The sequence below is a fragment of the Phaseolus vulgaris genome, chromosome 3 (assembly GCF_000499845.2).
Source record: "Phaseolus vulgaris cultivar G19833 chromosome 3, P. vulgaris v2.0, whole genome shotgun sequence".
NCBI classification, from domain to species: Eukaryota; Viridiplantae; Streptophyta; class Magnoliopsida; order Fabales; family Fabaceae; genus Phaseolus; species Phaseolus vulgaris.
Genome location: NC_023757.2, coordinates 32,997,534 through 33,025,231, shown reverse-complemented (window position 1 = coordinate 33,025,231; position 27,698 = coordinate 32,997,534). Strand labels below are relative to the sequence as shown.

The window sequence follows — 27,698 nt, the reverse complement described above, 5'->3', positions numbered from 1 at the left end:
TTAATTTTTTTTACAAACTTTGTCCAATAGTATTGAAATCGAAAGATTTATGAAGATGTAAGAAAAAATAGGAAGTGGAGGAAGAAATGCCGAAGTTGGGATGGCCAGAGTTTAGAGTTTGGAATAGGGAAAACATATCAATCACCTACTTTGGAATATTAGGTGAGTTATAAAATTGAAATTGTTGAAAGAGTAAAAATATGAATAAGTTTCATTTGGTAAAAAAGGAATTTTAGTAATATATATGCACTGTCTTCCACTTTAGGTCGAGGGTCCTTTTTTTAGCTAACATATCACTTCTTTTTCAAAAACTATTTAGTGTGGTCGTTATATATGTTTTTAAAAGGTTACAAAATTCTTATAATCAGAAGCCGTTTCAAATAACATCAAACACGAATTAACAAACTTTTCCACAAATACTTTAAAATAAATAAATAATAAAAATTTATAAACTAAAATTAACTTGTTATAAAGTAAAATAAAAATTTTAAAATTAGTAAGACTACTAAAAGTTATAAAATTTCAGTGTATGTAAAAATAATTTTACTGTTTTCTTTGTAGTTTTTCTAGACATACTTACAGAAAATCTCAATAAAAAAACTCATGTCTGTTGTATATACCCCTAACCCGAAATAGAAATGAACAAATACAGTTAAAAGTTTAAAAAAAAATATAGGTGGATTGAAGAGTGGTGTAAGGAGTAAGGTGTGAGAAGTGAGAACAATATTCAGTGTTTTAAGTTGATAAAATTTTACATCACTATTGGTGATTGGATTGAGCTTCAACAGGTTGCATCTCTGATTTCTTTTTCTCCTTAAGAATTGCCTGTCTTGGCATTACTTCTAACAGAAAACTTCCCCCATTCCATATTGAGGCTGAAACCTTCAGTATTTCGAAAACTACATGCAACTCATATGACAAGAATATGGGCACAGCCAGTGCCATGGTTGCCACTGTAAATATGCCTTGAAGAAAAATATACATAAGCATGCGATTTTGATCCCCTAACAACCCACTTAAGCGCCACCATATGTTGTTTGCTTTTTGAGCCTTTTTTGAGAGTTCCCTATGAACAATACAACTCAATAATGAGAGAGGTAAAGAGAAGCTCTTTTCACTACCAATTCATATGACATAAAAGCATCTTAAACTTGGAACACTTTTCTTCTGAAGTTCAATAGGGAAGTACATTTATATTCACTGGTTACCTGTAGGAAGTCATCACTTCCGGATCTCTTAAAAACCTTTGCCTACGCAAGACATTGACGATGAGGAAATATAGAATCTGCCACAAGGTGTAAGCTACCAAGGGTACCAGAAACAGCCATGTCCAGAGAAACGATTTATCTTCAATGTAAGGCCATGTAGGTCTTCTAGCTGTTCCCTCTGGATGCATGGCTTCAAAGGTTGCAGGGTTCCACCATCGAATAGTAAAGAAAACCAATCCTGGAATGTACTACTGTGTGTTAAAGGCAAATAAAAGTACAATGGAACAAAAAGACACATGAAGTTGGCATTTCTATCACAATTCTGTTCTACTAGTTGCATTGCATGTCTCTAACAATTGGATAAGTGTTGTTCAACAGAACTACTTTGTTGAAGGCATCACTGTACTAAAATGGATGCAATAAGGACCCGTTTGGATACAAGGTAGAAATGTTTCTGACTGAGAGTTTCTCTACTAGAAATATAGAGTTTTAGTCAGTAGAAAAGTTTTCAAAAGTTCTTCTACCTTTGTAAATTGTATCCAAACACGCTTTAAGAAATATATATATTTAGCAAATCTACAGCAAGTTCAAATCCCACTGCTTGTTTATATTTAACAATACGATACCAATCAAGAAAATGGGATGAGGTGCACTATCAATTATGTTATGGTGGACATTAACCTAAATATCTCAATGTCAAAAGTGGGAAAAAGGAGAAAAACAATTTGAAATGGATGTTGATATGATGTGAAGGATGGGATGTGATATGACATTTTCATGTTATCTTCCTTGAGATAAAGCTTATTGGTTTTAAGTTTGTTACAAATGAAAAGTATAATTTGGGTAAAAAAAATGGCTAGAGAGGCAACTCAAGGATGCAGGAGAAATGAGATAGACAAGCCTGTTAGAAATATAGCATAGCAAGGCAGGTGGAATGGTTATTAAAGGAAATATCTTAGCTAACAGCATTAAACAACAAGACTTGAAACTTTCCTAAAAATTTGTCAAAAGCAGCGTTTGAAAGCTTCACAGCAGAAAAACTAACGAGACTCAAAAAATTGGAAATAAATTTGAGAAGGAGATGGGGTGAGATTGCAACACAGACTGAAAGGGTCAACTGGCCTAAGATTCGAGAGTGGAGACTGTGCCTGAACATCAAGGAAGAGAAGACAAACATTTACATTTGGGATGGAGACACAATCTAGGACTGGAGACAGCTGGGCCTAACTGCATAGAATAGAACCACTCTAATAATATCATGTTAAAATTACTGAGTTTTGGTAGTGAAGAAAAGAAAGAATATAGATTTAATAGCATGAAATTAACATAGATTTGGCGTGAAGGATGCCATATGATATGGGTTCATGTTTCTCATATATTCTCACAACATTCGTACAACATAACACTAAACATTCCTTTCCAGATAAAAAGAAGATAAATCTTACACCCAATATTTGACTATTGAAGGTAGAAGTCAACAATTATTGTAGCAGAAGCCTACAATTTCCCAGAATTTCTTTTTCTTGCTGAAAAAAAAATAGAGAAACCATAAGAAGGTGGTATAATTTACCAGGTAAAAGATGGATAAGAACACTGACAATTTTGTCAACAGAACTGAAAACCAAGCTGCAGCGCCAAACAATCAAAGCCCATGCTAAGGGCCCCTGCAAAAGCTCTTGAATAAGACACAGATTTGACAGATGAATCATTCTTTAAGTAAGGAATCAAATTACCATCAACAACGTTCTTACCTCGGAAAAAGAAAAGCAAACCATGAAAAGCTTCTCATTTTTTGAGTAAAAAAGAAGATCGACCAAGAATATTGTATTGGCATAATAGCAAAAATCCTGAAACACAAACAATCATGTAACTCAATAACAATATTAGTACTCTATCAACATAAAAGTGAGTTAGTAATTAATGGGAATCGAGAAACTATTGCAACGAGTTTAATTATTAACATAAGGAAACACAATTTAAATTGTCAAAGCCCTTGTCTTTCATTACTAATAGAGTTTCCTTGTTGAAAATATCAGACAAATAAGATTAATCTTTCAAAAATCCATCTTTTCTAAATGCTCTATCACACATCACAACCATGTTGGTTGTTGGTAATTCGCAATTAAACATTCTTCTTGCTAACTGGCCTATACCACATAAGAAAGAAAAATAACATGATAAGCAAATATTTATAATCCAACTATTCTTTCATCTTAGTTATTTGGTAATAACTGTAACACATTCATAACTAAGGATGTCCCTCCGGTCTAAGACAACATATTCAATCAGATAATTGCCTAATACCTCAACCTGGACCCTTATGTTTTTTTGGTGTCGATGGCTATTGTACTCTTATGGCCTCATTCAACTTTAAAAGCGTACTCCACAATATTGCCGTTGGCAGTTTTGCATCTCTAAGTTTTGACAATAACAGATTATTGATCACAGTCACTTATCACAAATGCTCGTGGACACTACAAATACAATTATACAACAAAACTCAAATTCATCCTCAAAGCAAACATAAGCTTCCAAAATCAAATAGTGCTCTTCTACATCACAAGGTACAGCGCACTTCAGAAAAAAAATTAGATACGTTGGCTTACCAGCAGATAGTAATGCCATTTCTTGAACCTATAGTATATCCAACGAAGAGGGACAAAGATGACGTAGAACAGACAATATACATAAGGAATGTCTTGGGGTCCTGGCAAGAAAAACAAAATGGTAAAAAACTAAGAATGTGTACAAAGAAAAAAATTCCAAAACAAAGCAAATGCACTAATTAGAGTTATCAACTTACTCGCCCCTAAAAGGAAACAAAACCCCCCAAAACCGAGGACCCCCACGAGATGCGTCACCTGAACATAAATGTAAGAATGATAAACAATTAAAGCAGGTTATTCAATATTTGACCATGCAAAGGGTCAACCTCCCCACAAGAAACCCATTGATTTGTTCAACACCCAGAAAACAACTTCAGTAAAAGAAAACATTTTGAAACGAAAAGTGAAATGGGAAAACGCAAAAACACCTTGTTGATGAACCTTTCATGTTCCTCGGCTTGTTTGGCAATCTTCACTGCCTGTTTGGAAAGCATTTGCTTGGTGTGCACAGCTTGTTTGGACAGCATCTCCTTCGCAGAGACAACAAAAAAAATGAAACCCACATCGTAAAAAGCAAAAACCAACTCGTGCGGCATAAAAAATGAAACAAAAAAAATGGGTTGGTATTTTACCTTAGATCTGTCCCTGAACCTCTGTGGCCGCTTTGGAGGAGATTGGCCATTGGAACAGTCTGATGCATCTGCATGGTCTTCGGTATCAGACATTTCAATTTTCAGTAGACAGTGGCGAAGGCAGAGAGACAGAGAAAAGGTAGTGTCGTGTTGTGATTGGAGACGACAAGCAATTCAACCTCGCATCAAAGCTTTTAACTGAAAAATGGAACTTTCTGGTTAATCATTTACACCAAAACTTTTTTTCTTATGATTTTTTATTCCTTGCAACAGACGTAGCCTTCTCAGCGTGACGTGTAACACAATACGTTTTTAATTAATCATTCACTATTTTATCTTAGCTTTACAATAAATCTTTGAAAATATGTATATACGTACAAAATTAGTCTGCGAGATAAGAACGTGTGTAGAATATTTTTAAATCGTAGATTCTCTGTTCGAATTATGTGAGAAAACAATTGTTGAACAATGTAATTCATATATTTATTATGTGTAAAAGAACATTTTCTTTTTATTCAAATCTTCATGCATGTAATAATTATTAAGAACTTCCTATTTCATCTAAAGGTGAAAATAATAAAAGTGATCTGAACTAAACAAAGTGTAAATTTATAATTTTTATATAACTATGATTAGAGTTTAGGAGAGTGAGGTGCTTTTATACATATTTTTTGATTCTCGATTTTGAAAACAGAAGAAAGGGGAAGGAGAAGAGAAGAGTAAAAACATTTTCCTACAAATTTTGACTCCTTTCCAAAATTAAAAAATATGAAACTTAACATAAGTAAAATAGAATTTAAATATTTTTCTTATATATCTTAAAATAAATTATTTATTCTCTATCTCTTTTTATTTTTTAACGAAACAATATTTTTTTTGTATATTAAAACCTTTCCTCTCCTTTTTTTTTTAACCAAATGAAAAAATAAGGAAAATTTCATTTCACAAACTTAAAATAAATTATTGAAATGGTCTATGAAAAATTTCAGTACATCACATTATACCTTTAACATGATATAATGTTTTATTTTAGAAATGCTTGAAACATATTTTTTTTTTATCATTGAGTGAAATATATTAAAATTTAAGAATCATGTCACTCTATTTCTTTAATAAATTTTATAAATAATTATGTAAATTTTTTTAAAAAAAACTTTTATTTGATAGTAATAAAATGTTGGAAAAAAAGTAGGTTCCAACTTTTGTTGCCAACTTTGGTATTTGTTTTTAAGGAAATGTTGTCCGTTAATATTCGTTTGAAAGTAGCGGCAAACGTTGGATTGGAGAAACGAAGGAACAAACGACAACATAACATTACAACAAACGCCTATGATATGGTTTTTTCTTCCCGTGCCCATCTTTAAATATCTGTTTTTTTGGAATCAAAATTGGATCTTATTTTATTTCTTTCGTTGCAGATTTTGAATTTTTCTTCCACCTTCTTCTTGTGATGTTTTCGATCCTTTTCAACTCCACCCGGTAATCCACTCATCATGTCCCTGTTCCATTTTCATATATGAAATTCATTAGTCTGTTCTGTTTCATTCTATTTTCTTTTTCATGTTTCATGAATACGTTTTTTTTAATTAAATTCTGGATCATGTTATCTGTCATTTGAATGAACTTCTTTTGTTTATCTTTCTGTTGGTATGTGGACAAAAGATAATGTCTAGAGTTGAAGGTGGTAAGAGGAGTGGCGAAGAGGAGAAGAATTTGCTATTAAAAGGTGTTGAAAGCGTAGACAAAGCTCTGTGCATAGAGAAAAGCTCTTCCACGAATTCAAAATCTTCCAAATCCCTGTTACTTGATCCCAAATCAAAGGCTAAAGATAGCAAAGAAGATAACTTACGCAAGGATAAGAAGTTCGTATGGAATTGGAAACCATTGAAGGCCCTTTCCCTCTCTCGCAGTAAGAAGTTCAATTGTAGTTTTTCTGTCCAAGTCCATGTGATTGAAGGGTTGCCTTTGAGTTTCAATGGTTCTTGCCTTTGTGTGTATTGGAAGAGGCGGGATACGCTTTTGGTGACCCCTCCAGCCAAGGTGATTCAAGGTGTGGCTGAGTTTCAAGACATTTTGACATACACTTGCTGTATCAATGGAAGTAGGAGTGGACCCCAAAACTCTGCCAAATATGAAGCCAAGCATTTTCTGCTCTATGCTTCTGAGGCAGGTGCCCCAGAAGTTGATTTGGGGAAGCACCGAGTGGACCTCACAAGTTTGTTTCCTCTCACTTTGGAAGAGCTTGAAGAGGAGAAAAGGTCAGGGGTATGGACTACAAGTTTTAGATTATCAGGAACCGCAAAGGGTGCAGTGATGAATGTCAGTTTTGGGTATGTCATTGTTGGTGACAATACTAGTGCTACCGGAGACAACCATTGTGATACTCCTAATCTATTCACCCCCAAGAAAAAGGGTATGCCTTTGATGGAACCAGATATAAAACCTAGTCAGGTTGACAGGAGGCTTAGATGTACTTCAGATTTGTCAAACTTTGCCAGTAATTATTATTCATCTCAAAATGTAGATGAGGTGAAAGATCTTCATGAGGTGTTGCCAACATCAAAATCAGCTCGACCCTGCCCAGTATACATGTCATGTAAGGAATTTGTTGAAGAAAGAAGTTGTAGTCCTCTGCACGGCAAACCTAAACTTGAGGGAATTAAAGAAAATATTGATCCAACCAATCCAGTTGTTTGTTCTTCATTTGGCGATGAAAAGGACAAGGCAGAAGAGAATCTAGGTAATGAGGGGAAAACAAGCAGTCTAGTGCATGACAAACCTGAAGTTTTTGTGTTTCAAGAAAACCTGGACACAGTTAAGCTAAATGATTATCCTTTACCTGATTCTGGAGTAGAAAATCTCGAAGACTGTGAAGGTAATGAATTTTCTGTTGTTGATAAGGGCATCGAATTTTCATCAGATGAACATGTTAAACTAGAGGGATGTATTGGAAAAGCTTTTATTGATGTCTACACAGTTGACAGTACTCGGACCCTTGATAATGCTGGTATTCAAGTATCTTTTCAAGACCATGATAATCAGGATTCCCTTGCTGAACTAAGTGATAATTGTAAGAAAAGTGTTGTGGTACATGACTTTTCTAACCTAAAGGATGACTTGCCGACGAAAGAACTTCTACTGCAAGAACTAGAATCAGCTTTAAATAGTGTCTCAGAGTTGGAGACAGCGGCAATGGATTCTCCTATAACCATGGAAGCCAAATCTGAATATAAGTTGAGAAAGACACAAAGCTTGGATGATGTTACAGAATCAGTTGCCAGTGAGTTTTTAAGTAAGCTTGGCATAGACCATAGTCCAAGGGGTTTGAGTTTTGAAGGTGAGACTGAGTCTCCAAGAGAGCTCCTTTTAAGACAATTTGAGAATGAAGTTCGTTCAGAGGGCTTCTCTTTGTTTGATTTTGACATGGGCAGTGATAATGAAGCAGATTGTGGTAATGGTTTTTCTTTTGGATCTGAGCATTGGAAGTTCTCCACGGCTATTAAGCCAGCATCCTCAATGCCAGATGTACATAAAGGGCATCTAATTGAGTTTGAGAATGTGAGGAACAAACAAAAGGTCAAGATGCTAGAAGACTTGGAAACAGAAGCCTTAATGCGTGAATGGGGCTTGAGTGAGAAGGCTTTTCAGCATTCTCCTAAAAAAGATTATAATAATGGCTTAGGAAGTCCAATATATTTTCTACCTGAAGAGACTCTACCATTACCTCCTCTAGCAGAGGGGTTAGGTCCTTTTCTTCAGACCGAAGATGGGGGCTTTCTACGGTCAATGAACCCCACACTCTTCAGGAATAGTAGAACTGGTGGAGCATTAATCATGCAGGTTTCCCACCCAATTGTGGTGCCCGCTGAAATGGGTTCTGGGATAATGGAGATTTTGCAGTATTTGGCTTCGGTGGGAATTGAAAAACTTTCCAAGCAGGCAAATAAGTTAATGCCTCTAGAAGATATCACAGGGAAGACAATGCAACAATTATCAAGGGAAGTCTTGGGGGGAACACACAGGTTTGTCTATCCCTTTTTTTCAGCTCGTGTGTTGGAAGTAAACTTTTAAATATTTCATTCCTTCAAATGGTTGAATGGTTGAACTTTGCTCTGCTGTATGCAGGCAATTACATTTGCAGCATAATTTGGTAACAGGACAGGATTCTACTTGTGCGCAAAGAGGCTTGACGGGAACACTATATGGTGGACTAATGTCTAATAAGTTCAGTTCAGATTCATATGGCAACCAGAGAGGCTCAGAGTTTGTTTCATTGGATGATCTTGCTCTATTAGCTATGGAAAAAATTGAAGCACTTTCACTAGAGGGTTTGAGAATACAATCTGGGATGTCAAATGAGGATGCACCATCAAATATCATTGCACAATCCTATGGGGATATTTCAGCTCTGCAAGGCAAGGGGGTTAGTATTAGGGGCTCCCTTGGCCTAGATGGAGCTGCTGCCATGCAATTGTTGGATATGAAAAACAGCAGCAGTGATGAATATGATGGTGTTGACGGCATAATGGCCCTATCATTAACTCTAGAAGAATGGATGAGGCTGGATTCTGGTGAGATTGATGAGGATATAGACAATATCAGTGAGCATACTTCCAAACTTCTTGCTGCCCATCATGCTAATTCTTTTGACTTGATTCGTGGGAAGAGTTCAAAGGGAGAGAGGAAAAGAGGCAGGAAATGTGGTTTGTTGGGAAACAAATTCATAGTAGCACTAATGGAGCAGCTTCGTGATCCTCTGAGAAACTATGAGCCTGTTGGGACACCAATGCTTGCTCTTATACAAGTCGAGAGAGTGTTCATCCCACCAAAGCAAGAGATTTATAAGCACTTGGGTGAGGCAGGGAACAACAATGACGATGAGTGTGAAATAGTAGCCAAGGTGGAGTTGAAGGCCATCAAAGAAGAGAAAAGTTCTGAAGATGAGGGTATTCCTCAATTCAAAATTACAGAAGTACATGTTGCAGGTCTGCAAAAAAGGAAGTTTTGGAGCACTTCGAGACGACGACAACAACAAGAACAATCTGGTTCCCGCTGGTTGATTGCTAATGGAATGGGGAAGAGCTTTAAGAATCCGGCACTGAAGTCAAATGTTGTAACAAAATCTAGTGCTCCAATAACTACCACAAACGTGCAACCGGGTGACTCATTGTGGAGCATATCATCTCGTATTTATGGTACACTAACAAGATGGAATTGGTAGAACATATAAGAAATCCGAATATCATTCACTCATTTGCTATGAGAGGCTTTATCCTTGCGAGAGGCAATAATTAAATTAGAGTGTCTTTGCTACAATGGAAGAGAACGGGAATGGACAACGGCATATATCAATTAATTAACTAATTTTATTATTAAGTTATATGTATATTCATATGACTGTATTTGATTCCCTCCTCGAGTAAAATTCACTCATGGAGTAAAATGTTAATAATAAAATATACCAATTAATTGTACACGTCTCTCTTCTACTACTTTAAATATAATACTTATCATAAATTTATCAAAAATAATTCATTTTGATAGATTTTACATTTACTTGATAAATATACAGTACTTTTATACCATTAAGAAAGAGATTGTTTATGTTTTGTAACTCCCTTCTTGTGTACAGTTTTTATTTATTTTTAACTCTCAACTTTATAATTCTAAAACAAACTATTTGAATTATATATTTTTACTTTTTATATCGTAAAAAAATGAACAAGTATAAACGTAAACATATCTTATTCCATTAATTTCTCTTTATTATTTCTATCACTCCTATTTCGAAAATTTATCAAAACAATATTATTTTTAAACTCGCTTTATCTTTTATTTGAATTAAAATATACAGAAAAATGAAACAAAAAAAAGAGAATAAAAATACATTATAAAGAAAAATAAAATAAGGATATAAATTATTTTTTCAGTAATGTGGATGAGGAAGATAAAAAAACACATTGCAAAATTAAAATGATCAAACATTCATTTTATAAAAAAAAGTGCTGATATTTTGACACTTCAAAAAAAATACATCTACCTAACAACTTAATAAATTAATATTTTAATTATAATTATTTTATTTTTTAATTTAAATATTAATATATACTATTATATTATTGTAATGGGTTTTCAAATGAATGTTTTTACTTTCAAGTGTCAGTATTTTTTTTTATAAAAACATGAAAAAAAGAGTATTTTCTTTAAATAATAAAGATGTAATACTTCTATTTCACACCAATTTAAGGGAGAAGAGTCCAAGTCTCAAAAATCTTCATTTGAATTTTCTTAAAATAATAAAGATGTAATACTTCTATTTTGTCTTTCTTTTTCCACTGATTTCCCCATGGGTACATATGACTTACAATAATATGACTTACCCTTACCAGGAGTGTAAACGAGACAACCTTCAAAGAGTTCGGAACACTAATTCCTCTTCACACTTCCTTCCTAGGGTCTCATGCATCAAAAGCGCAATGCATATTATCCAGTAATCATCAAACTAATCTATTAAAATTCTATGGCTGACTAAATATCATCTCTACCATGTAACCCTTATCCGCGGGCCATAAGAAATGGTGGAATACTTCAGATTTTAAACATGCATGAAAACTCTTACACGAATAATCATCATCCTAACTCAAACATGTCAGGCACCTGGTATAGCTCAAATCATCGTCAAAATAATCACGCGTTAAATAGGATATTTAAATTTCTACAAGAAGAATCAATAAAAGATAACACTAAATAAAATAGGAATAAACAGCCAGATTTCCCCCAATCACGGTCTCAGCGTACATTAGTGTGAAAAACATGAACCCATTCACCAAGAAATAGGTAAAGTATATAGTACATACACTACATGTATATATAATATGCTTACGTAAATAATTATTATTCTACATGTCATTTGTCAAATTCGATCAGGCACCCAAAATGTAGATGCCGTAACAGTATAGGAAAAGGGTAGCACAAATTGTCTGCGCATCTTCCAAGATCTGGAAACCAAAACCCAATCAAAATTGTTCAATGATATATACCTTGACGTGGGGCAGCATGTCCTGGTAGGAAGCGTCTTCTCACAGGGAGCTCTCACGGGCAGCAACTTCAAAGGACAGAAACTGTGTGAATCCTTAGTTAGCCAATTAGTATCATTGAAATAATTTAATGCCAGCCAATCATCTCGCCCCAATATCTGGCAGCAGTATTAAAACAAGTAAGCAAGAGCAAAAAAAAAGATTGCCAGCAGTGTGCTAATAGGGGGACAAAAAACGATCGCAACAAAGGATATATCAAGTAAGACAAAATCACATGGACGGATCGCAAATGCAGAGCCTAAGAAAAAGGAAAAGACAAAAAGAACAAGAAAACATCCACATCTGAAATACAAAATTGTAAATTTTTCATGCAGTGTTTGTGAAAACGTTGGGTCGAACGTAGCCCACGTCTTCCCCAATTCACCAATATACTTCCTTCTCCATTTTTGGCTTTGGAAAGTGTGAAAGGACGTTTGGTGCCTTGTAAACGGCAAACCAAACACACACTAAGTAAAAGTTATACCACGCTGTTAACCCATCCATGCTACTGGCCTAGCTTTAAAACACAGCATGAAGAAAAAAAAAATTACCATTTGAATTTTGCGTGTCTTCCTTTTGCACTGGGGCATGCTGTTCAAGAAATTGCTGAATTGTTCTCCAGTAGTGATCACCACCTGCCATCCAAGTATCCATATGCATGCCAGTAGGAAACTCCACAAAGAGGCACTGATTATTACGAGCAGCTGCCTTAGCATAAAGCATTTGCATATGTGATGGCGGGACCATCTCATCTTGCAATCCAGAGAGAAATAGGATAGGTTGTTTGATCTGCAACGAATAGGTGATGCATAAACGCATGAATCCAGCCAAACACATAGAAGAATGGGTAACAACCATAAAATACAATCTGCATTTCCACACATATTGACACACACAAGCACCACCATTAGACAGAGAGATCTTAGAAGTTTAAAATTAACTTCCATCTAATTGTGATAAAACAAAGTCATTATGCCCAAGTGGCCTAATTCTAAAGGAAAAACTTATATTTCCAGCATCCCTCACCTGGCCAACAACATCAATAGTACTCCATGGGGAACGTACAAGAAAATTGAGCACTTTAGGACCTTTTGCAGAGCTTCCTCCAATAAACCACTTCAAAAAAGGTAACAAAACTCCAGCCATATCCAATATAGACGTGAATGTATTTTCAAGTATTAGTGCAGCAACCTAAAAACACAGAAAGAAGGTCAACGAAGAATATAAATTAAGGGTGAACAAACAAATTTTGCTTGAGATGCCTGGCTAAATTTCAGAATAAAAGACTAGCAGATTACGCCAGTATTTCTTTAGACCAGTAATTTAAAAAAACATTCTACATAAAAGAAATGTCTGAAGAAGAAGCATTCAACATGTTGCAGGGTAAAGCCTCTGGTTGAAATTAAATTAATTAGTAAATACAGACCAAAGCAATAAAAGTGAAATTCTTCATACATGGATAAAAAAATCCAAGTAATATTTTGAAAGGAAAAAACAGTTCAATGACCATTTTCACAGCTCTTCAAATTCACTTAACTATTTGAGGACATAAAGAAAATTCAAGTTAAATTTTTATTAAAAAAAAGATATCTCGCCAAACTCAATGTCAACAACTGGCACCCTGAAGCCAATTGTAAGAATCTTATTGTGATTGAGGACCAATAGTGCTGGTAAGTAAAATGTAAATCATGATAAATATTCCAAAAAATACTGAAGGATGGGATTTATAAATTATTTCACAACAAATAACAATAAGCAGAAGCTTACTATATGTAAACTAAAAAGTTAAACTTATATAAACCTATTCAAGGAAATGACTTTTAGGAGCAGCTGAAAAGCAATAATATAATCTTAAACTTTCAATCCTATTAGTAACATGCAATTTTTCCTTCTCTGTGTACCACGTGGAAGAGTATTAAAACTGACTTAATCATCTAAAACAAGATAGAGTCAACAAGTTCAATATTATTTTCTCTCAATGTTGATAATCATGAAATGTCCAATTAAGCTATTCATGACAAAAGAAACTTCGGCAAACTATTTGTGGCTGTGTTATATACCTTATATATCAAACAAGCTGTAATACATAGTAATAAATATAGTATTAACACTCTAAAGAAACATTTATCTGCTGAAAACTGAAACATAGTAAGATATAATTCACCTACGGGACAACTGAATTAAAAACTCTTAAAAATTTACCAAGAAAAATATGAGCATTAAAATATGCACTTTCAGAGGCCGGGTACCTTGTCAGGGTTATTTTTTGTTAGTACAGATCCAACTGCACCCCCAAGTGATCGTCCAAACACAACTATTCTAGATGTGTCAATATCAGACCTTTGGGAAAGGTGGTCCAGTGCAGCCTGGACACAAGAACGTAATAAAATTGACTAAAAGATAGCAAATAATTTGACAACCAAAATACGGGAATTAATATTAATCAAGAAGCATACTTGAGCATCCTTTATGATTCCATGCTGAGAAGGATAACCATCACTAGCTCCATAACTATACAATTGAATCATACATTAGTGCCAATGCAATCAGTTGACATGTGCATTTTGAAGGATGAATATGCAAATATAGGGTAACAAGGAAAAATCATGATTATGGAGTTATGGCCAATGCATACCCTCGGTAAGAGAGCATGAAAACATTGCAATGTAACTGCTGCAACATTATTCGAACCATCTCAAGACGATGAGCAATATCTAAAAAGGTCAGGAGTAAAGGCCTTCAAAAGCACATTGAACCTGATCAAGTAAAACTAGTGAAAATTATCACAAATTATCTATCTACAATAAGGATACTTCCGGCATTTTCTTGAAAAAACAAAATGGTCGGACCTGTAAATGGAACATAAGAAAGAAGAACTGCATCAGAACAACATCAGAGTACAGAAAAACACTGAATACAAAAAGGAGCATATGTCAGAGTGCAAGTTTATTCATAGAAACCTTGATGAAGATATTGTACTCTAAATCCTCAATAACGACCTTTCATTATTTGGCTCTTTAAATTGAGGGTTGCATTTTAAAAATAATGTGCAGTTACATACTCAAATTAGAAAATCAGCAACAAATTTGCAACAACTTTACTTAAGAGTTCTATGCAAGTAGTGATGTACTTCTATTTTATCAGGGATAAATCTCAGATGTAGTTCCCTGTGTTCTTCTTTTTTTGTTCTTCACCAAGGAGTATCACCCCCTCGAACATGGGAACTTATCACCCTCAGAGGTTTGACTAAATAGGTGAGCATCCCGTCTCAGTTTAAGTTTTCTACTAAATAGTTCCTTGGGCACATTTGGTATTATGCTCCAATCACGATTAGTGTTCCGCCTAAGCAAACCGTGAAATTAAGGTTCGCATCAAAGGTCAACATAGATTACAAAGATAAAACTAATTTTGATTAATTCCACCAAAAATTCTATACAACTGTATCTATGTTTCCCCGTTTGTTAAAATCCAATCCGATGCTTTTTTAATCAATAGACGTATCACTCAATCCTCTAAAGTGTACCCAATCTCTTAAAAAGAGCGAAATCCTAGTGTTTAAACCACTATATTCCGCTTAACATCCTAACAATTTTTCCTCCCTTTAACTAAAACAACGCAGGTAGGTAGGGCACGAGAAGACAAGAACTTCACAAAGCTAAACAACAGTTATTGCTCCAACCACAACGCGACACGAGATAAACAAAATCTAGAAGAAGCACAGACAATTGGATCAACATTCAGCATTAAGACAATTCAGCTCCATCCAATCGAAAGCAAACAATTCCCATATTTCCTTTACGATCTACGTTTTTCCCATTCCACGCCACACACTAATGAATCAATTAAACTTGTAACAAACCATTAAGTGACAGTAACAGCAAAGTAGTTGGTAGAAGATGAAAATAAAATGAAATCGGTGAGAAGAGAATTGCGAGGACCTCGGCAATCGGGGAAGAGCTTGATGAACCAGGCGTGGAGGCGAACGCCGTCGGAGGAGCGGAGCCAGATGTCCTCGTAGGTAAGTCTGAGGCGAGAGGGATTGATGGCGTAGGACTTGGTGAGACCAGGGAGCACCGGAACATAGACGAGCTTCTCCTGAAACGCCACCAGCAATGCCATCCCCGCTACCACCAACCCTCCCACGCCGTACAGCAAGATGTTCACATAAGAAACCATTCTCTCTCACTCTCTCTGATCTTCGCTTTGCCTCAATTCTTGACACGAACTCGCATCACAGAAGAAGAAGAAGAAGAAGAAGAGAATTGAAGTGAGTGAGGGTGAGAGTGATTGGGATTTGAGTTTCAAAATTGGGGGCACCTTTCTCTTTTCTCTTTTCTCTGTCTCTGAGCCGAGCCAATTCTAAAGAATGCCTATGACTTGTTTTAACATCGCATGCCCATTGATTTCTTATTTATACCATACCATCACCATACATATATACCATGTCATTAGTGTCACTTTTACCCATTTCATACCATGTCATCTATGTGTATGTTATGGGAATGGATCCTCTCACTCTCTTTGACCTTTTCCTTCTGCATAATAATATAATTACTTGTTTTTTCTTCTTTTTTAACACTTAAAAATCATACTTCATTTTGTTTTTCACCTTAAATTTTGGGTTCAATTGTACCTCTATTTTTTAAATTTGAAATATACTTTCAGCCTTTAATATTTTTTTTTTAACTTTAGTCTATTTAATATAAAAGAATCATAATTGTAATCAGGTTTTCCTTTTCTGTTGTCTTATATTTTAAGTACTTAAATGGCTTTTAAATAACATATTAATATATATTTATATATATATATATGTTTTTAAGATTTGGCAGTATTTTATTAATGAATTTTAGGATAAATTAGGTATGATGTTTACAAATAGACATTAGTAGTTCATTTATTAGTTCATATAAAAAAACACTTTTAGAAAAATTTCTTTCTCTTTGCATTTTCTCTAATGTTTTTTTTCATAGGTTTTTGAAAAAAATAAGGAAATTAGAGTTGCTTTAATCAATTCATTCTTAATTTTGCTAAATAGTTTTTGGATGAGTTAGTTAAGAATAGATGTTTTTAGTGGTAGGGTTGAGATTTTGAAGCTTATGCAGATTGTTGGGGTGATTTTGAAGGGTTTGTTGAATAAAACAAGCTTCAATTTAGAAAAAAAAAATGAGGATTAATATGATTGTTTCTGCAATATGATCGTTGTTGTTATATGAAATGCAGTGAATTGAATAGTATATGCAATATATGAATTTTTGAATGGATATGTGGAGTAATATTGATATATTCTCCGTTGGAAGTTTTAGAACAATTTAATTTATCAATATGGAAAAGGAAAAGTCTTTGAATCAATTGATAAGTTGAAAAAATGTTGTTTTTTGGTAGTTTAGGTTGCTCTCAGGTCAAGTATTACTTGTGTAATATAACGTTCCTTAAACGAAACTCAAACAATGTGCATTAGTTACAGTAACTGTCTTATGTCATGTTGGTTGCTTAAGCGATGGTTTGGAGCTCAAGTGAGAGAGATGTTAAGGTAATTGTCTCTCACCCGAAAGCATATAATATTGGACACGACACTCAACCGATATGGTTGATGACTCAAACATGGTTTATAAAAGTTTGAGTGAGAGGTGAGATGGTGTACACATGTCACTATGTGTGGCGATATGTGACACATGTTATAAACACTCGAGCGCTTGTTAGATGTTCAAACGCCTTATGATGATTGAAGAGTTTCTAGAACTTGTTGGATTTCTTTAAATAAGTGGTTGTCGCTGAAGCGTTGGTAGTAATGCTCAAGTGATTTACATTGAAGAAACAAGGTGGTAGTTAAAGCGTGGAGTGCCTTGTAAATGTGTTGTTCTCAAGTGACAAAAACATCACTCGACTGAAATGGTTTATACCTTGTGTATAATGATGAGGTCGCTTAAGTAAAAATAGTTCAATTAAGTGACGATATGTTAGAATGGTGTCATGTCATGTTTGATATTTATATATATATATATGATGTATATTTTTATACATGTTTTACATATAATACCTTGTGTATAATGATGAGGTCGCTTAAGTAAAAATAGTTCAATTAAGTGACGATATGTTAAAATGGTGTTATGTCATGTTTGATATTTATATATATATAATGTATATTTTTATACATGTTTTACATATAATATGATCCATAAAATATCTGATTAATTATATATGTTATGGATATATATATATATATATATATATATATAATTGATTTTGAAATGCATGTTTTGCTTCAATGATCCTACATGGATCACTTATACACATGTATATAGAGTAATATGTGTGTACTACAAATGATTTTGTAGTATGCTACCATCAAATCTTAACTTTTGGTAAAATTTTGGTATGTATGGAGTGTTAATTTTTGGTAAAATTTATTTATCATAATTTATCAAATGATATTCCGTATGTAGTTATGGTGTGCGTGACTAAAAATATTTATATTCATGTACCATAATTTTAATATATGCATGATGAATGAAACATGATAGTAGAATTTGATGATGACAACATATCAATACTCAAATTGTAATTAAAACTGTTGAATAAAATAAAGTGCAATTGATTAGAAAAAATGATAAAATTTAAAAGATCCTAAAATATATTTAAAAAGGTAAATTTAAAAATAGAAAAAATAATATCTTTTCATAATACAAATATATTTTTGCTTAATTTGATGAAACTTTAAAAATATTAAATGAAATGCTGCAATTTATTTTATCTGGATTATATTTAAGAGAAAAATATATAATAAAATAATATCTATAATTTAAAATATTTTTTATTTACAATAAATATAATTTATTAATAAGAATAAAAAAAATTATACTATGTAACTCTCTCTCTCTCTCTTACCTTTCTGTTTTTCTCTCTCCCACAACATCAATTCTCTGCATGTATGTCAATTCTCCTCCCTGGTTCTCCTCATCTCCACCCAATTCATATAAGCAGAAAAAAAAAAGAGAAAGCAGGGAGAGAATAAAAGATAGAGTAGCAGAGCATCAAGAGAAGCATCTTTATAAGCATTTTTTACTGCCAGTTATGTTTATTTTATTCATTATAATAGCCATATTTAAATCAATTATTCTCTTAAGCTTTTGCATGATGCTTTAAATCTTCATTAGTTATTGTACAATTCCTTTTACATTGATGTTATCTTCAATAGTTTACCATTTTCTTTAGGATAATGATACTTGAAACTGTACACCCAATTTTATTTTTTTTAACACCTAAAAAAATTATTTTATTATAATATAATATTTTATTCAAAAAATAGTTATAGAATAGTTGTTTTTTTACCATGTGTTAAATAAATTTTGTTTTTGTTTATCATGCATGGATTGCATTAAATAGGATGGCAAGTCTAGTTCCTTCCCTATTTTGTTTCGTGTTTAAGTTTTATAGTTATTTTGATTGTGTTTATTAATTAAAAATGTAAAAATACATGTATATTCAAATAGTATGTAGTTTCCTTTAATATTTTACACTGCCTATCAATACTTAAATAATTGTTACGACATCCCTTATCACTATGCAAAAAAATTGAATTAGCTGAAGAAAAAAAAGCGAGAGTGATATGTCAACTCTAAATTTAGTGAACTAATTCTTCGATATTTAAAAAAAATGGGAAAGCGTGTGTTATATTCTCTTAAACTTTAAAAAATGAGGAAACGATTACTACTAAAAATATAAATAAAAATAAAAATTTAATAATTTGAAGACTAAATTTACGTTATCTATTTTAAAATTAAATTTAAATAAATAAGAAATTTGTGAAGGTTAAGCCTACGCAAACAATTAGTTTTTATTTATTTGAAAACTGTTGTGAAGAAAAGAGTAAATTTTTTGAAGCTTTTAACAGAGTCGTTGAGACATTCGCATGAAAACTTATTTTGAGTGCGAGCTGTGAGAAAAGTGTGTGAGAACGCCAGAACGCGTGCAACTGTGAGAATGCCAGAATGCGTGCGACAGTGAAAACGACAGAACGCGACTGGAACCATAAAAAATAACCCTAAGTTTTGCCCTGATTTCTTTTTTTTTATTTTATTTTTGAAGGTGTAGCTCTAATGATTTCAGAATAATTCTCTAATATTGTGTTTGGTTGAGGAAGCTTGAGAAGTTCTATTGTGAAAACTGAGGTTAAGACAATTTCGTGGAGTTCCACTTGAGATAAATATTTTTTAGCTTTTACCATGTTAGAAACAACTTAATCCTTGGTAGAAGAAAGTGCTTTTTGGCGATAAGAAAATCTCTTGAGGTATTTTTTAGCTTTCACTATGCTTCAGTTTTTCTCACTTTGAGCTACTCCTGGAGTAATGTGAACATTAAATATCAATGTAAAATTTGTAAAATATAAAGTCATAGTTTAAGTGTGAAAAACGAAGTAGCACGAGAACCTCGATTTTGAAAAATTGATTTGGATGGAGTTGTACTTTGAAAGAAAGCTTTCAAATTTCAAATTTGAGTTGAGAATTGAGATTCTTACTGTAAATAGGCATAGAATTGGTACTAATGACGAATTTGCCGGATGTGGGAAGGATCCGCAGTGAGATTGCTAAAGGATTGGGATTGAAGTTTGATGAGCTTTGATAAGCAACCTACAATGTTCAAATCTTTTTGGAGACATAATATAGAACACTAATTTTACTTGTGAACTTTATTGGTTATAATATTTATGCCATGATTTATATACTAATATTCCTAAATCTTTTATTTTATGTATACTAATATTTCTAAATCTTTTATTTTATGTAATTTTTTATTTTATGTAATGACAATAATCAACTATATACATAAGAAAGAAGCACACATTTCATAAAAGAACGAATCACATTAAAATTGATTGTAATTTCATTCCAACTAAACTTCAAATCTCATTCATTTAATTTAATTTCCATATAACTGATTTTAATTTAATTTCCATATAACTGATTAACAATTGTTTTCTTTTTTCAATTTTCTATTCCTTTCTCTAAGATATATAAAACTAATATATAAAACTAACATACTTTGTGGCTATGTTTTTCAGTTGACAATTGTTTTTAATGGCCCCTAAATTATACAACTTTCGTTTTCATTCTTTTTAATTCAAAAGCTAGTTTAAACTTTTATCAAATCCCTCTCAACTTTTATACATTCATTCTTTCAGGTGTAGTTTTCTTGTAATGCACTTGAATATAGACTATTCAAACCACCTTAATTTCTTATATATATATATACACACACACCTCCGTTAGTCATTTACTAATCATTATCTTACGACAAATGTTTTTCAATCATTATTTCAAATAATCCAATTTAAACATAATTTCTTGAATATAATGACCCAAATGATATCAATGATCCAAATTTCTCGTACTCAATTCTTAATTCATCTATGATTTATTTGAATAATTCCAAAGACGCATTTTTTAAAACAATTAAATGATCTTTCCTATGTCAGTAAGAAATGTGCACATTTTAATTTTCTTCTCCACATTGTCATTTGATTTTGGGGAATAAACGGAGACAGATAAAAAGTTATATTTTAAAGCAGAAACTTTGAGGCCCAGTTCAACAACAGAAGCAAAGAGAAGCAGTAGTAACTTTAAATACATGGCAAATGCAGTAGCAAAGGTCTGAATGCTAATGCAGAGTGTTCCAGAAGCACATGAAACTCGGAAAGTAAAGTAAATAAGCCAAGGATGATTTGCCAGACCAGTGAACTTCATTTTTTTTATTAGTTCCATCTCTCACCGGCCAACAGAAGCACATTGCCGAGTTCCACCACCAAAACTGAGTCCCCCACTGCACTGTGATGATCCACCCTTGTTGGAGGAGTTCCCCAAGAAGTTGTGTTCGGGCTGCCTGAAATTGAGACTGTTACTGGACATGCTTGTCAAGCCAGAGATGGCTGTAAATGTGATACATGCATTTTCTACTGTCCTTGAGGGATGACTTTCCACCTCTGATGCATCTTTCTTTTGATAAACCTTGACAGGGCCCGGGCCTGAATGGGTATTCTCAACATGTTCAGAGTTAGATTCTTGCAACTGTTTGGCACTGAGAAAGCGTCCACCAGAGCCCCTAACCCTCTTCAATGCGTGACGGTGCCTAGACTCGTGAAGATATGGCTGCAATCCATTGGCAAAGGAGGGAAATCAGTGGAGTAACTCCATTTCTTTTAGTCCAAAAGAGATTCAAGAAAGTTTTACAGCTTTGCCATATGACTTGACTTTCTCCATAAAGGAATAATAACACTTTACAGAATAACGCAACATGCAATTGCAATTTTAATGATTCACGGTTCATTCTATGTTCCATATTCAGATTGATTATGTAATTCTCATCTTTATAGGTTATTCTAATTTCGTATCCAAACGAATACTCCATAATGTCTCCACAGTCTACATCTATATACAGAATGAAAACCTTTGTTTTTATTTCTACAACCAAAACATATGGAAGCTATGATGTACTGACGTGTATCATGATGCATTAGAGTATGCAAGTAAACAGGTAAAAAATCCAATGTTCAATTAAAAACTCTTCCTCCAGAGCCACATTCTTTTCAAAGGAAACTCCAAAAACCACAAAAAGATATGGCAATATACACAAAGAGGTGGAACTACTTATGCAGCATACCTTACGACTTTTGATGAGTTTGTTTTGAGCCTCAAGCTTTGCTCGAGACTGTCGCCTTCTCAGTATACCATGGTATTGTTTAGCATTGACATAAATGGGGCCATCTTCTGCAAGCTCAACTGGTAATGCAATTCTGGTGGATGCTAATCCCAGCATCTGGGGTATCATTTGGGGTTGATTCTAATGAATACAAAAGACAGTTACATCATATCAAATTATTATGCTATGAAACAAAAGTTCACTAAAATCTAATCTAAATGACGATCATTAATTATAAAATGCACTTTGAGAAAACTTACAATAGCCTGTGGTGCATAAGCAACTAATGAACTGGCAAAATAAGGATCAGCACAAGGATAAGGAGTATGGGCCTAAAAATTGGAGAGCGATAGCTTGTTAGTAACTGAAACTTCAAGCAGCAAATCTTAAACAGTAGTTTCACATACCATTGAATGACTGAAATCAACTTGTGAACAATTGTACATGGTATCAGGACGATTCGACAAGAGGAATGGTTTCATTTAACCTTCTACGTTCCCATATCTTGACCTGACAGAGGAATGGTTTCAAGTTAGGGTGGTTTACAGGTTAAGGCAAGGAATATCAAATTCTATAAAAGAATGTGCAAGTATAATGCATGATGCACATTAGAGGAACAAAAGCATGGGAAACAACATATTTACACTTCTAAAGCAAGATATCAACACAGCACTTGGTCGCAAATTAAAAAAGAATATATTTTAATCTCAAATCAGCCAGTTTCCCCAAAAAAAGAACAGAAAAAGAGTAACTTGCCATATGTTTATGATTTATAAATCCCAGTTATCAGAGTACAAATGAAATGAACCTTATATTACATGCCATAGAACTTGATGTTTCCATATTCAATTATCAGGTAGAACTTCTACTCATTTGAATGGAAAACTCACTACTTCAACCAAAGTAAGACAAACTATAATAAAATTTTAGGAGATCTTTTATTTGCCAAAGTATTTTCTAGAACTTATTATGCTAATAAATCTAAGGTACCCATTTTATCTATTTGAAAAACAATTTCCAGAAGGATTGATTGATTCCCAAGACAAATGCGAGTTGGGACTCCCATCTCTACCATGGATTATTCACATTTCAAGGTAATTTTTACAAATCCCCAAGTCTCTAACAAAATATCAATTGCACCCATATTTTCTTACCATCACTGCACTACAGACACCTCTAAGCACAGTGACCGACTCCCTAATAAATTATCACATTATACCATTACCATAACTACATTATTCCTACATTTACATAAATAAAATTTATTAATAATACTGTAACGGTTATGGTAGGTGATTTACAATGTATATCAGACAATTTAAAAATGGATAATTCTAAACAAAAAGTAGTCTAGTATGAAATATAGCTTACCATTTCTTGAGAAAAATGTATACAGTATTGCAGCCTTAGTTCTCAAAACCTTCAATCATATCCTACAAAATGAGTATATATCTTATTAAGCAAAGAATTAGAAGTCTCAAAAAACATTCTTATTTACAGAGGCATATAGAATATAATGACTCGGATATATAAGTATTAAGTAGTATAGCATAAGCAATTTCAAAAACTTTCAATCTCCACATCCTAGTCTTGATATTGTACAAAGAGGAAACGAAATACAACAATTAGAGGTTTACTCCCACACAATGTACATTATACGAAATATACCCTTCTGAAACTTAAAAAGTATGAGTGCTCAAGGTAATCTCTGTACACCCAAACCGACCGGGTCCAAACAAAATGGTTTGGGTGTGAGAGTTGTGAAGGGTCAAATCCAACCCGATCCATTAAAACTCAATGCCTTTCTTGTTCGGGTAACAGGTTTTATTTTTAACCCGTCAACCCAATGAATGACCATCATTGACCAAACTAGTTGATCTAATTTTCATTATTATATATATTGGCCTTTATTTATTATTTTAAATCCAAAACAATATTTAAGTTTGGGTACACACACATATATATATATATATAATAGACCGATTCAACACAACCCAATATCCACATAGTTGAGTCCATTGGGGTTTGACAGAAAAGAAATGAACAATCCCAACCCACCCAAACCAGGTATTTTTGATCAGTTTGGGTAATGAAATTAGCCAAACTGGACCCAACCTGACCCGTTTAGGACCCTACCCTACAGAAAAGAGAGGCAAATGATATATATAGACTCTGGGCAAGGGGCATTTTTGCTATGTACGGAATACCACATCAGAACCTAAATCATGCAAATGCATTAATAAAAAAACAGACTATTTTTCTATCACAGTAGCACACAGACAGTCCAAAATCGCTGGATCACAGTATAATCCAGACAACAGAGAGACCAATACTAAAACAAAAAAACAAAAACCGCATCACAGCTCATCTCTTTTGAGTCAGTTGACTCTTTCAGTAAACACAACGCTAAAAAAGAAGTAAAAACAGCATAAACTGTGGCCAAGATCAAGTTCACAAAAACTAGTGACCACTGAGCAGTGACCATAACAACAAACTCCACATGCAAAAGTAAAACAGCAAATTTGAAACACCCCACAGAAAAAAAAAAGTAAATTCCATAACAGGAATGTTAGAAGGAAACAAGCAATGAAAAAGGTGGCTGGTGGAGACAGGACAAGGCAGAATAAATAAGAGAAAGAAACAGTTGCAGAGAGAGAGAGAGAGAGAGAACCTTTGGGATCTGGTAAGGTGAAGCAAAGAGAAATAGAACTGTCGGTTGAAATCGGGCATGTCTCCTCTCTGGAAACCCTTCCACAGTTGAGGCCTTCTTCCTCTCTCTCTCTCTCTCTTACTCCTCCAATTCTCTCTTCTTTCTTGGTTTTGTTGTTTGTTGAAGAAGAATAGAGAACACAGACTCCATAAATACACACTCTCATGTTTCCTTCCTCAGTGGGCCCACCCACACTCTTCCTCAACCCTTGGGCCTTGGGCCTTCTTCTTCGGCACTCACCTCTCAGCCGCCCTTCACTGTTCCTCACACCTTTCCTCACGCGCTCCTGTTCCACCTCCTCCTTCACGCGCTCCACGTGTCCTACTCCAACGAACAACTAAGTCCACGCTCTACTCCGCGCGTTCTTCCAGGACAAACCTCCAAAAAGTATATCCCAAGTTTCTTACTAATCTTTGACACTAATTTAACTACACTACTTAACAATCATTCATTGCACCAAATAATATCCAACATTCAATTTTATTTATTTATCACATTTATTGAATTTAATGTTATACTTTTCTATTATATTTCTCTTTTTCAATATTTATCTTCTACTCTTCACCCAAAATACACTGTAGGTTGATTAATAAAATGTATAATTAAGCTCTATTTTAACATAAGATTTTAAAATATGTAATATTTTCTCACTATTCACTTAATAAATGAATTCGGTCGTTTATACATGAAAATTTCATTAAATTATTTTTTAAAAATTAAATTGTATCAAACAAATATTTAAGTCTACCTGTGCATTTTGTAACCATATGTAAATAGACTATCATGAAAAATAAATATGCATTCACATAAGGAGTTCACTCTTTTATGAAAGGGACTACACATGTAAATATAATAATTACATTTATTATAGAATTTAATTAACATAATACATTATAAGTATATATAAGGTATAACTTCAGCTATAAATTTGCTTTTACTTTTGTATATCTATATTAATATTATTGCAGTATAGATAGATATAGTTATTGATTTTAGTTTGAAAATGTTCAGAACAGAAATTTTGGAGTTTTTTAATTTTGTTATTCTTGGTTAATGATGAAAGGGATAATTATTGGATGTCACATGGTAATTTATTATTAACTTTTGTTGAAACTTGAAAGACATGGTATAATTTATTAATATATGGCTATGGTGGATTAAGCTTATCTTAAAAAGGACAGAGAAATGTTATATTAAGAAGATGAAGTCTATCCTCATAGGATTATATCGATATTTATTATTTTAATAATGAAAGATTAATGTTTGGTAAGGCCACCTTTTCCACGCTCTCACTTCTCATTGAGTTATCTTGTAAAAAAATAAATTGAATTGGTTGTGGATAAGGTTTCACAATCTAAAAGAGAATCTATACTAAAGTTTCTCTATTCTTTGGAAACAAAGATAGACTAAGTGCTGAAATGTCGGCAGAAGGGAATTAGATAATTTACACAAACACAACAACAACCTACGACCAAAATATCATACAATGTACCCAATCATTACGTTGTGGTCTTGTTTCTTATATGAGAAAAAAAAAATCTTAATGCAAAAGTAAAGTTAACTTTGTTTTTTCAAAACAAAGGATAAATACGAGAGGATCCAAAGATATAAAGAAAGAGTGATGTAATAAGAAAGTAAAACGTTGAGGATAAGTGATTCATACTTTTACTTGATCTGGCAGGGGAAGATGATTCTTGGTTAGCCATAATTAGACAGAGATTAGCATTGCTGTGATGGGAAAAGGAGAAAGAGATTTCAGAAAATTTGTGATTATTTTTTGTGGAGTATGATATGATATATTTTCTGAATTTATGAGTTGTGAAGTTTATAAATTAATTGTGTCATTACACTAATTTATCTTCGAAAAAAAAAGGACATTTGTTTACCCTTATGAAGAAGAGGTTTTGATAGCTAAGAATTATTTATCTAACATTAAGCTAAAATAAAATAATTAGGGTAAGAAAAAATTGTTTATTTATTTTGGTAAGAAAAAAAAAGGCTATTGTGATTACAGAGTTTTGTTATAAATTGGTGTTTATGAAGTATTGAATTAAATATGCAGATAAGGAATGTATTTAATGATGGTTGAGATGACCTCGTGAATGAAAATTGGTAAAAACGTGTAGTTGTGGTTGATAAGATCAAAAGGGTGTAGTTTATCCTTGTGTTGATATTTGATTTTAAGTTATCTATAACAATTATCAACGAATGATAAAACTGTAAAAGATTAGTTCTGGAAATACACGTCTCACATGCTTCATTTATGTACAGTGTGAATTTATATATATATATATATATATATATATATAATTAAGATATTAACATGTTAAGTGTTTTTTTATTTAATATCTAACTCAAAATCATATTTGTGAGTATTTTTTATATATTTTTCTTCTTATCAAATTTTACTAAGACTTTAATTCATATATATATAAAGATAAATTATATTACTCCTTTATTTGCTAAAAAATATTCTCATCACTTGCTTGTAACAATTATATACATAAACATATTCAGCGTTCCTATTAATATAAGAACAATCATTTTTCAATTAAATAATTTGGGATGAATTTTCCATTAACATTCAATTTTATATGTATATTTTATACCTTTTTAGTAAGCAAACAACAAATATTTCTGTTAAAGTTTCGCATCCTACATAATTTATAATTTATAACGTACGATGAAGTTTTAGAATTCAGAAAAAATGGACTACAATAGTTATTTTTTGTCATTCTCGAAAATTTTAACTCATTATTCGTGGTTTGTTTTCT

The 27,698-nt window shown here is 33.0% G+C and overlaps 3 protein-coding genes and 1 pseudogene across 5 annotated transcripts; 1 reads left to right on the top strand and 3 right to left on the bottom strand.

Annotated features, from left to right (window-relative positions):
* Positions 1-652: 652 nt before the first annotated feature.
* On the bottom strand, positions 653-4,682 carry LOC137807195 (glycerophosphocholine acyltransferase 1). The gene is made up of 8 exons (XM_068607689.1): positions 4,447-4,682; positions 4,243-4,344; positions 4,012-4,069; positions 3,815-3,915; positions 2,960-3,055; positions 2,779-2,872; positions 1,209-1,446; positions 653-1,066 (listed from the first exon to the last, which is right to left on the bottom strand). The coding sequence occupies exons 1-8, from the start codon at positions 4,537-4,539 to the stop codon at positions 760-762; spliced, it is 1,089 nt and encodes a 362-aa protein (XP_068463790.1). The 5' UTR covers positions 4,540-4,682; the 3' UTR covers positions 653-759.
* A 1,049-nt stretch (positions 4,683-5,731) lies between these two features.
* LOC137807194 (protein PLASTID MOVEMENT IMPAIRED 1-RELATED 1-like) lies at positions 5,732-9,919 on the top strand. The gene is made up of 3 exons (XM_068607688.1): positions 5,732-5,925; positions 6,109-8,468; positions 8,572-9,919. The coding sequence occupies exons 2-3, from the start codon at positions 6,112-6,114 to the stop codon at positions 9,665-9,667; spliced, it is 3,453 nt and encodes a 1,150-aa protein (XP_068463789.1). The 5' UTR covers positions 5,732-5,925; positions 6,109-6,111; the 3' UTR covers positions 9,668-9,919.
* A 1,298-nt stretch (positions 9,920-11,217) lies between these two features.
* On the bottom strand, positions 11,218-16,040 carry LOC137807192 (alpha/beta hydrolase domain-containing protein WAV2). Of its 3 annotated transcripts, none has more exons than XM_068607686.1 (8): positions 15,461-16,040; positions 14,336-14,371; positions 14,158-14,236; positions 13,979-14,033; positions 13,772-13,888; positions 12,549-12,713; positions 12,074-12,311; positions 11,218-11,641 (listed from the first exon to the last, which is right to left on the bottom strand). In XM_068607686.1, exons 1-8 carry the CDS (start codon positions 15,696-15,698, stop codon positions 11,625-11,627), a joined length of 945 nt encoding a protein of 314 aa, XP_068463787.1. In that variant the 5' UTR covers positions 15,699-16,040; the 3' UTR covers positions 11,218-11,624. The 3 variants fall into 3 exon arrangements, with proteins under 3 accessions (XP_068463787.1, XP_068463788.1, XP_068463785.1); XM_068607687.1 differs by having other exon boundaries at positions 11,218-11,567; positions 15,461-15,906; XM_068607684.1 differs by having other exon boundaries at positions 11,218-11,551; positions 15,461-15,906.
* A 5,016-nt stretch (positions 16,041-21,056) lies between these two features.
* LOC137807191 (nuclear transcription factor Y subunit A-7-like) lies at positions 21,057-25,063 on the bottom strand (annotated as a pseudogene).
* Between the last annotated feature and the right edge of the window lie 2,635 nt (positions 25,064-27,698).

Bases quoted from the DNA above. Each gene is read 5' to 3' on its own strand.
- LOC137807195 (XM_068607689.1), bottom strand. From the start codon at position 4,539: ATGTCTGATACCGAAGACCATGCAGATGCATCAGACTGTTCCAATGGC. The intron at 3,056-3,814 runs GTAAGCCAACGT...TTTGTGTTTCAG, and splicing joins AATGGCATTACTATCTGCTG to GATTTTTGCTATTATGCCAA. The intron at 1,067-1,208 runs GTAACCAGTGAA...TATTGTTCATAG, and splicing joins GAAGTGATGACTTCCTACAG to GGAACTCTCAAAAAAGGCTC.
- LOC137807194 (XM_068607688.1), top strand. From the start codon at position 6,112: ATGTCTAGAGTTGAAGGTGGTAAGAGGAGTGGCGAAGAGGAGAAGAAT. The intron at 8,469-8,571 runs GTTTGTCTATCC...TGCTGTATGCAG, and splicing joins GTCTTGGGGGGAACACACAG to GCAATTACATTTGCAGCATA.
- LOC137807192 (XM_068607684.1), bottom strand. From the start codon at position 15,698: ATGGTTTCTTATGTGAACATCTTGCTGTACGGCGTGGGAGGGTTGGTG. The intron at 14,034-14,157 runs GTATGCATTGGC...TCAATTGTATAG, and splicing joins TTCATGCTCTCTTACCGAGG to TTATGGAGCTAGTGATGGTT. The intron at 12,312-12,548 runs GTGAGGGATGCT...TATTCGTTGCAG, and splicing joins CTATTGATGTTGTTGGCCAG to ATCAAACAACCTATCCTATT.